Below are 10,454 nucleotides of genomic sequence, written 5' to 3' on the forward strand. Positions count from 1 at the left end.
AGATGCGCTCATCGGCCTTTCAGCGCTGGGGCCCGCCCTCATTGCTGCGGAGAGCTCATTTGCACACCGGTTAAAACCGGTATTTCTACGGAACGGCGCGGCGGAGAACACGTCTAAAGGTAGAAGACGAATAGCCTTTCTTAAGGCTATTCCGATGTGGTAATTAGAAAAAAAAGTAGTTTAATGGTCGAATCCCTTTAAGTAGCACTCATGTAAGATCTTCTTCCAGATGTGATTTTGCACTCAGTCTTCCTTGTTTCCCCTCTTAGGTACAGGACTCGGACAGCCAAAGTTTATTTTGGACTCTGATGGTCCACTCCATTAGTGACCCACCAAAGATGGACAAGGTCAAGAACCACATGGCTGCCAGGATTCTAGATCTGACCCAAGAGATAATCTACTGGATAACTGGAGAGGTGAGAGTCTCACGGGACATCTGTCTTATTTCTAGTTCTCTAAAGGGGTTGTCCAGGAATGGGCAGGAGACCTGGGAAGAGAAACATAAATAAAGTCATACATGTAGTGTCTCACCATATACAGGAGTACACGGTAATGAAGAAGTTATCCGGTCCATATGTGACACCCCACTTGTTAGGAGGTTGGAGCGGGAGCCCAAGCCCCATCACCAAACCTCCACCCTATTCACTGAGACATGAGCAGAAGATCCTAGAACTGATCACCAGGATCACTGAGCTGCTGAGCGGAGAGGTGAGCGCTGCTGGGACATTGTGCAGTAACACCAATGGGAAGGGTCAGGGTGATGATTGTGTGTCATTGTGTTGTCAGGTTCCTATAAGGTGTCAGGATGTCACTATCTATTTCTCCATGGAGGAGTGGGAGTATTTAGAAGGACACAAGGATCTGTACAAGGAGGTGATAATAAAGAATGGCCCACCAAGGATGGACAAGGACAGACAGCACATGGCGGCCAGGATACTGGACATGACCTTAGAGATAATCTACCTGATCACTGGAGAGGTGAGAGTCACTCCCGGACATCGCTGTCATCTCTATTAATAATACAGGTAATGACTGGACACGTGAAGGTTTCTTAGAACCTATGTAGTGACCTGCAGTGTCTCACCATACACAGGATTACACGGTAGTGAAGAAGTCGTCTGGTGAGTGTGTGACACCCCGTGTGTCAGGAGGATGGAGCAGGACCCCGAGCCCCATCACTGAGCCTCCATCTTATTCACTGATACATGAGCAGAAGATCCTACAACTTACCACCAGGATCAGTGAGCTGCTGAGCGGAGAGGTGAGCGCTGCTGGGGATGAAGGGGCGGTACACAATAACCCCAAAGGAGGGGTCAGGGTGATCATGGCGTGTCACTGTGTTGTCAGGGTCCTATGAGGTGTCAGGATGTCGCTGTCTATTTCTCCATGGAGGAGTGGGAATACTTAGAAGGACACAAGGATCTGTACAAGGACGTCATGATGGAAGATGACTGGCCCCTCACATCACTGGGTAAGTGGAGACCTTGTAGTACATCGATGTGGCAGACATGTTTCCTAGCAAAATATCAATGTCATTTATAGGAGGAGCTTTGTAAACGACAAAATTGTCGTCTCTTCATGGTATAGTGAGTATGGCATGTCGACTAGAGTCCCAAAAAGGAATGTTCATAATGAGGCAGGATCGTTACAAACTTTCTAAAAATTGCAGGTTCTCTTCAGACCCCAGAATATAATAAGCAGAGGCCCAGGAGAGGTACATCGAGGCCTCCGGCATAGGTCCCCATCCTTTTTGGCCTTTTTGTGGTGGCCATTTCGATGTTGTCAGCCACCCCAGCGAGTCACTGATACCCAAGCACAGGCTCCAGCGGTGGCTAAAAAACTGGAAAATTGGATAAAAGTTGGTCATTTTTCTTTTCCTGTGTTCCACTTTTTGGGTCATTTCGGGGTGGAAAGCGATGGGGGTTTTGCACTACTTTTATTATTATCATGTTTTTGTATTACTACGTTTGACTTTGCTTTTCCTGATTGTAGTTTTTGGACATTTTTTTGTTTAGGAAAATAATATTTAGGTTTTTTTTCTCGGTACAGATGGGATGAAATCCTCTCCTCACCTGTCGCCTCCCTATCATGAAACCGAAGATAATACTGCACATTATAATCCAGTATCTCCTAATATACCCGCAGTCCTTCAGAGCAGCGATCTATCTAATGATACCGCCAGTCACAAAATACCTTCATATGATCAATCCCTGAATGACCAACCAAGAACGGAAACTAATCTGTCTTTGCATGAGAAAATTCACAGAGACGAAGGACCATTTATATGTTCAGAGTGTGGGAAATCTCTTACCAGGAAAAAAAGTCTCATTGCACATCAGAGAATTCACACGGGAGAGAAGCCATATTCATGTCCTGAATGTGGAAAAAGTTTTAGTGAGAGATCAAATCTTGTAAGACATCTCAGAATTCACCCAGGGGCGCAGCCATTTCCTTGTACAGAATGTGGGAGACGTTTTACATTGATATCAAGCCTTGTAAAGCACCTCAGAAAGCACACAGGGGAGAAGCCATCTTTTTCATGCCCTGAGTGTGGGAAATGTTTTTCCCATGAATCTCTTCTTGCTATACATCAGAGAACTCACACAGGGGAGAAGCCATTTTCTTGCCCTGAATGTGGGAAATGTTTTACCCAGAAATCCAGTCTTGTGACTCACCTGCAAAGTCACACAGGAGAGAAGCCATATTCATGTTCAGAATGTGGGAAATGTTTTACCAGGAAATTAATTCTTAGGGAACATCTGAGAAGCCACACAGGAGAGAAGCCGTATTCATGTTCAGAATGTGGGAAGTGTTTTAACCAGAAATCAGGTCTTGTGGAACATCAGAGAACTCACACAGGGGAGAAGCCATTTTCATGCCCTGAGTGTGGGAGATGTTTTAGTCAGAAATCAAATCTTGGGGAACATCTAAAAAGTCACTCGACAGAGAAGCCGTTCTCGTGTTCTGAATGTGGGAAATGTTTTAGCGTGAAATCATATCTTATGGAACACCTGAGAATTCACACGGGAGAGAAGCCATATTCATGTTCAGATTGTGGGAAAAGTTTTAGCCAGAAATCATGTCTTGTTAGACATCAGAGAATCCACACAGGAGAGAAGCCATTTTCCTGTTCGGAATGTGGGAAATGTTTTACCCAGGAATGGTGTCTTCTTAAACATCAGAGAACTCACACAAAGGAGAAGCCATTTATATGCTCTGAATGTGGGAAAGGTTTTGGCAAGTATTCAACTCTGAAGAAACATTTAAGAACTCATCCCATAGGGAAGCCATTTTCATGTTCAGAATGTGGGAAATATTTTTGCCGAAAAGCAAATCTTGTGAAACATCAAACAATTCACACCGAGGAGAAGCCATTGTTAGGTTGAGGTTGTAGAAAATATGGCGGGTGCGAAGCTTCATAGCAGAGCCTTCTGATCTGTGTATCGTAAGCCCTAGAGGACCAGTATCATGATAGTATGGTGCATCAGGCAGTTGCTGATCTGCATTGGTTGGTTCACTAAGATGATGTAAGGGATAAACTTACTAGTTGTGTTATTAAGCAGATATATTGCCCCACGCCGCCTCATGTGACCTGCTTCTGAGCTGTCAGAGGTGACTGTCCAGGGGCGTAACTACCATAGAGGCAGCGGAGGCGGCTGCCACAGGGCCCAGGCCATTAGGGGGCCCCGGTGACAGTCGCTACCGCTGCGTTTTTTTTTTAAATTGGCCGTTACGGGTCCTATTTACTTGTCGATCCTGGACATAATATTGTGTGCAGGGGCCACTATTGGGTATAATACTGTGTGCAGGGGCCACTATGGGGGATAATACTGTGTGCAGGGGCCACTATGGGGATAATACTGTGTGCAGGGGCCACTATGGGGATAATACTGTGTGCAGGGGCCACTATGGGGATAATACTGTGTGCAGGGGCCACTATGGGGATAATACTGTGTGCAGGGGCCACTATGGGGATAATACTGTGTGCAGGGGCCACTATGGAGCATAATACTGTGTGCAGGGGCCACTATGGGGATAATACTGTGTGCAGGGGCCACTATGGGGAATAATACTGTGTGCAGGGGCCACTATGGGGAATAATACTGTGTGCAGGGGCCACTATGGGGATAATACTGTGTGCAGGGGCCACTACGGGGCATAATACTGTGTGCAGGGGCCACTATGGGGGATAATACTGTGTGCAGGGGCCACTATGGGGGATAATACTGTGTGCAGGGGCCACTATGGGGCATAATACTGTGCACAGGGGCCACTACGGGGCATAATACTGTGCACAGGGGCCACTACGGGGCATAATACTGTGTGCAGGGGCCACTATGGGGGATAATACTGTGTGCAGGGGCCACTATGGGGGATAATACTGTGTGCAGGGGCCACTAACGGACATAATACTGTGTGCAGGGCTTACTAAGGGACATAATAGAGTGCGGAGGAGGGGGTCGGTTGAGGTCTTTGGTGTCGGTTGGGGGGGGGCCCATGTCAAAAGTTCGCCATGGGGCCCCGCCATTCCTAGTTACGCCACTGTGACTGTCTTACAAACTGAAGCAGGCCCTCAGTAATTCCTATGTGAGAAGTTCTGAGTTCCATAGGAATACATTGAAAGCCAGAGTTCCAGTTCAGTGAAAGTGACTTCTAGCAGCTCACAAGCAGGTCACATGGGCAGCACAGGGCAATGTATCTGCTGAATAACACAACTAGTACGTTTAAAGGGGTTAATCTTTTTATGACCTATCCTCAGAACTGGCCATGAGTACCTGATCATCCTATATACCAAAGAGAGTTGGAAGCAGAAAGTCCCCTATGTAGTGGCTGGGCCTCATTACTACAGCTCAGCTCCCACTGACTTCAATGTGCGTCGAGCTGCCGTCTTGGTACCCATCTGCTATACAGAGGATAGAGCTTTCTGCTTCTGGCCCTGTATGGTGCATAGGACAGGTGCTAGAAGTGGCTCCATATAGCTGATTAGTCCTCCTGTCGGCCCCCCAACCACCGCTGTAGTAAGGAATGGGAGCAATTAAAAAAAAAAAAGGGTCATATTTCTTGACAACCAATTGACGAAAATTTTTTAACAATCTTTGTGAATGCTCGTACCCAATTTGCAGAAAAAATGATATGAAATAAAGGACTGGTGTGTTCCTGATGTCGGTTTCTTCCATGTAACTGGGTTTTCCAGTCTTATGAATTGATGACCTCTCCTAAGGGCCTGGAGGGGTCTGCAGCATTTGGAAGAACTCTGCTCTGTGCATTTTTATTTTTGTTGGTTGCAGAATATAACGTATGGGATTTTTTCTTTTTTTGATAGAAATTAAATTATTATTATTTTCTTTATTTTTATTTGTAAAGAAAGAGGGGATTTGTAAGGTTATTTTTGTTCCTTTTAAATATTTTTTAAACATTTTTATTTACTTTATCAAATCCGAGCAAGGACATGTGCATGGAGTCTGTTCTCCCCATGTTTGTGTGGTTTACTAGGGGTTCTTCCCATATGTCAAAATTATACTGAGCTATATATTCCTGTAAAACGACTGACCCTTGTGGGTGTTGGGGATGAGCGCCTATATGGCAACCACTGACTCCCCTACTCTACAACACTCCCTCGGTGATATAAGTGGATTATAAAAGATTGCCATTGAGTGTTAGCTCTGCAGTCTAGTGGGCTCCACATACCGTCCAACCACCCTCCACATTGGTATTTAGGTGCAGCATGGTTCAACTGGAGATGAGCTCTGCCTTTCCTAAATGCAACTGTAGGGAACTGCTACTGCTACTAAGATATAGTGGATTTAGCCTCTCTGCCCCTGCTGCTTGGCCTCAGAAACCCCAGCGACAGCCGCTACCGCTGAATAGGCCGTTACCGGCTGGAGTTACTCCATCCGGTAATAGGCCCTATTTACTTACCGATCCTGGCAGGGATCGGTAAGTGACGCCTCGGGTCCCGCAAACACTATTATTATTCTTTTCAGACCCTGAGTATAATGATTGGAGGCAACATGAAAAATGAACATGAAAAACTGTATTACTTACCTCTTGGCGATCAGGCAGGCTTCAGGCCTAGTTGTGTGACGTCCCTGAAGTCGATGTGTCATTTCTTTGCAAAAACCGCTAGCATTTAACACCATCCAGGTCCATAGCGTGTGCTGGAGGAAAAACTGCACCAAAAAACACAACATGTAAAAAAAAAGAAGCACTTCTAGTTCCTGAAGCGAATTTTTTCAGCCTGCAAAAAATTCCATGTGAACATGCCCTGAGGCTTAGTTCACACGTAAATAACCTGTGGCTTATTTTGGCACCGGAAAAAAACGCTTCCTCATTAGGAAGCGTTTTTTTGATCTTGGCAAGCTTTTTGTGGAGCGTTTTTTTTTTGTAAAAACCGCTTCCAGGCAGTTTTCCCATCCTTTAAAAGAACGGGCCACAAAAAACGCGTGGCGTTTTTTACCGTGCAGGTTTTTGTAAAAAAAAATGCGCAGTAAAAAACGCTTTCCGTTCACTTCTATTGCTTTCTTCAGGCGGAAAACGCCTGAAGGCTTAGTTCACATGTAAATAACGTGTGGCTTATTTTGGCACCGGAAAAAAAATCTTCCTAATTACGAAGCTTTTTTTGATGCTTTCTTTTGTAAAAACAGCTTAAAAAAAAAGACTGGCTGTTTTCCCCTCCTGTAAAGTGAATGGGCTGAAAAATCCACGTCGCGTTTTTTTTGCAAAAAAAAAGCGTCACGGTTTTTGCCTCCCGTTCACTTCTATTGCTTTCTTCAGGCGGAAAACGCCTGAAGAAAGGTCATGTCGCTTCTTTTTCTCTGCTAGCAGTCTAATAGACATAGACCAACATTGTATGGAGGATTAGGACGTGGATTCCGCTGTCAAAATCCTCCTCCATGTCCCCGTGTGAACTGGCCCTAAGAGTGGTCTACATTAATCAGGAGATAACTATTACACAGTCCGATCTGCATGTAGAAAAAAAAAACATACAAACCTGTCCCCTTCGATGTGTTCAGCTGCCCTAGTATACTTTTCCATCATTATAGTCTCACTAAGAAAGTTCATTCCATTCTTTTTGGTGTAGTGTTTTTTAATTTTTTGTCAGTGAGTTTATTTTGGTAGCGTGAGGGTTTTTTGCAGGCACATAAAAGCCACACGACGTGTGAACATACCCTTCATCAGGATCTAGAGTGAATTTAGCACCTACAACTATGTGCAGAGAATCAATGCAGAATCAAATGACTAAACAAGAGCGGCATCTAGTGGACAAACTGCAGAATGCAGAACACTAGAGTTCTGCGATTTGTATACTGCATATATACAATAATGTATCCTCTATTGTAAATCACATTGGGGATGATACACCTACTATTGTAAAGGATAAGAATATGAGGATTTCTCTGACCTTTAAACATTTATGTGCTTTTATGCAAATCCAAAAAAATCTTAACTAACATTAGGTGAAGGGTGTATTAGGTGGAATTGGAGCAGCTGGTGCACAGTACGTTATTGCAGAACCTCTTCTAGTCAAAATGTCAGATACTACGTCATCTTAGGGAGACTTTGTAGAGCCTTACAGACAATACATGCTCTACAAGGAATTCTGGGAAAGGAATATGCAAATAAGCTCTTGACGGAAAATAAAAATTTGCTGTAGCGCCACCTTAAGGAAAATAGCGCCCTATAGACCAATGCCTGGTTTTATAAGAGCCTTAGTGATCTTGACTGGGATTACAGCACGTGTGGTTTGTAAGACTCCACTCAATGCAAGGAGACATAGCACCCCTTCTGACCCACATCTATGACCTGTCCTCTGGCTTGCGCTGATGAGGGGCAATAACCCCGAAAATTCTGCAATGCAACTGGGTCTCTCTTCTTTTTGGACGAGCTACTGGGATTAAAAACAAATCAGAGTATCACTAGTTTTCTGGGAAAACCAGGTATTGATCTACAGGGAGCTACCTTCCAAAAGGTGGCGCTAGAGCAAATTTTATTAAACTTATTTGCATATTCTTTTCCCAGAATTCCTTTGGAAGAGGATGTTCACCCTGTTGAATTTGAGGTCGGATTCTGTCTCAAAGCAGCTCCAAATTCTGTCTGAAATCTTCCTCCCTCACCTCGGAGTCTATTAAAAATATTTTAAAAAAATTACAAAAGATAACAAAAATATAAAATTTTAAATTGCTCCTTTTCCCAGATCACAAATAAAAATATAAAAAAAACCTCACACATTAGGTATCACCATGTCCAAAAATATTTATCCAATATGGCGATCATCGTAGTGGGGGAAAAATTTAAATGGTTGAACCGCCATTTTTCACAGTATTGCTTCTCAAAAAATCAAAATCTCAGAAATCCAAAATGGTATCAGTAAGTCTTGTCCTGCAAAAACAAACACCTCACACAGCTCCGTGCTCAGAAATCTAAAAAAAAAAGTTATCGGTTGACTTCCATGAGTTCCGTTGAATGTGTGCTACACGTTGAAATCAATGGGTTAAAAAGCCTCTAAACTTCACATTCCTCTCTACAACCTAGCCCCTAACCACACACAATCACATTCACATATACTTCAGCACTTTCACACTCACCTTCACCATCCTGCAGGAGCCGACCTGTTTCACTCTCCGGCTCAGCCATCTTTACCGACCTCCACCACTGGGAGGATCCGCGGCTCCGCCCACCAGACTACTCCACTCTCTTCACACACTGTCACAAACATGGCGGCTGGCCGCATGGTTCCATACGCCGCTCATATGCCGGCTGCCACACATTGCCTCAGGCCGGCATACCATACAGCAGCGGAACCCGTCCAAACACGGCAGGCGCACGTAACCCTCGTACTCTGCAGCTGGGAACACAGACGCCTCGGGTAACACCACGCATGACTGCTGAAGCTGCAGCCGTGACACACACAGCTCCCCGGCATCATCATGGTAAGTGTTGTGGGGACACTGATCGGCAGGTTGCTTAGCGGAGGCGGGGGGTTACAACAGGTGGTGTGTAATGGGGGGGGGGGGGGGTGGTAGTGGTTAGGGAGGGGTTCTGCTGGGGGGGAAATGGTACCACAGGGCCGAGGGTGCGTAGGGGGTGGGGGGGGCCCAGATTGCACATGTGGAAGGGAGGGGGGGTGGTTACGGTCACCGGAGTCACAGGTGGCTGGTGCTGGGGGGAGATGTAGGAGGTCACTGTAATCTCTATATGGGGGCGGGGGGAGCGGGTGGTGGGTAAGGGCAGGGCTGGGGATGCAGGTAGCGGGAAAGAGGGGGGGCTGAGGCGCAGCAGCAAGGCCGTTGCCTCCTGACCCACCATCCTGTAGGAGGGGCCCACCGCAGCCGCAAGGAAAGGGATGTGGGGGGCCAGGGGCAGCGCTGCAGGTGGTTCGCGCCAGGGTCAGGGGGGCTGCGAAGGAAGTCGCGGGTGGGAGGGGACAACAAACTGAGGGCAGAGATGGGGGAACAAGAAATATAAGCAGTTCACCGCCACCGCCAACCCGTAGACGAAGTCGCGGGTAACTGCTAGTACGATCTATATATATGGGATAGGCATGGGATGGAGACCCCTGTATTTCTACACACAGCAGCCATGGAAATATGATCTACGTATGGGATACATACGGGATAGAGACTCCTGTATATCCACACATAGGAGCCATAGTAATATCGTCTACATATGGGATATATAAGGGATGGAGTCCCCTGTATCTTCACACATAGCAGCCATGGCCATATGGTCTATGTATAGGATACATAAGGGATGGAGAATCCTTTATCTTCGTGCACAACAGCTGTGGTAATATGGGATACATAAGGGATGGAGACTCCTGTATCTCTGCACACAGGGGCCATGGAAATATAGCTTACATATGTGATATATAAGGGATGGAGACCCCTGTATCTCTGCACATAGGAGCCATGGAAATATAGCTTACATATGTGATATATAAGGGATGGAGACCCCTGTATCTCTGCACATAGGAGCCATGGAAATATAGCTTACATATGTGATATATAAGGGATGGAGACTCCTGTATATCCACACATAGGAGCCATAGTAATATCGTCTACATATGTGATATATAGGGGATGGAGACCACTGTAATTCCACACACAGGGGCCATGGAAATATGATCTACGTATGGGATACATACGGGATAGAGACTCCTGTATCTCCGCACATAGGAGCCATAGTAATATCCTCTACATATGGGATATATAAGAGATGGAGTCCCCTGTATCTCCGCACACAGCAGCCATGGCCATATGGTCTATGTATAGGATATCTAAGTGATGGAGACTCCTGTATCTGCACAGCTTCTTCCTATGTTATATCCCGCACCCCCCCCCCTCCCCCCAGCCATGATGATGTCACTAGCCCTGTGACTACTTGTCTCCCTCGGAGGAGGTGGTTACCATGGAGACAACAATGGCGGCCGAGGCTCGGGGATGACGGGGAGGCCC

General features: G+C 45.9%; 1 protein-coding gene across 1 annotated transcript; it reads left to right on the plus strand.

Annotated features, from left to right (window-relative positions):
• The first annotated feature begins 636 nt into the window (after window positions 1–636).
• On the plus strand, window positions 637–3,555 carry LOC142197077 (uncharacterized). Its single transcript, XM_075267125.1, has 5 exons — window positions 637–708; window positions 787–978; window positions 1,094–1,261; window positions 1,348–1,471; window positions 2,050–3,555. Exons 2-5 carry the CDS (start codon window positions 826–828, stop codon window positions 3,384–3,386), a joined length of 1,782 nt encoding a protein of 593 aa, XP_075123226.1. The 5' UTR covers window positions 637–708; window positions 787–825; the 3' UTR covers window positions 3,387–3,555.
• The last annotated feature ends 6,899 nt before the right edge of the window (window positions 3,556–10,454 follow it).

This window comes from Leptodactylus fuscus, chromosome 3 (assembly GCF_031893055.1).
Source record: "Leptodactylus fuscus isolate aLepFus1 chromosome 3, aLepFus1.hap2, whole genome shotgun sequence".
Classification (NCBI taxonomy): domain Eukaryota; kingdom Metazoa; phylum Chordata; class Amphibia; order Anura; family Leptodactylidae; genus Leptodactylus; species Leptodactylus fuscus.

Excerpts from the sequence above, each read along its gene's own strand:
- LOC142197077 (XM_075267125.1), top strand. The coding sequence starts at position 826 with ATGGAGGAGTGGGAGTATTTAGAAGGACACAAGGATCTGTACAAGGAG. Across the intron at positions 979-1,093 it reads TCTACCTGATCACTGGAGAG|GATTACACGGTAGTGAAGAA; the intron begins GTGAGAGTCACT and ends CACCATACACAG. Across the intron at positions 1,262-1,347 it reads GTGAGCTGCTGAGCGGAGAG|GGTCCTATGAGGTGTCAGGA; the intron begins GTGAGCGCTGCT and ends CTGTGTTGTCAG.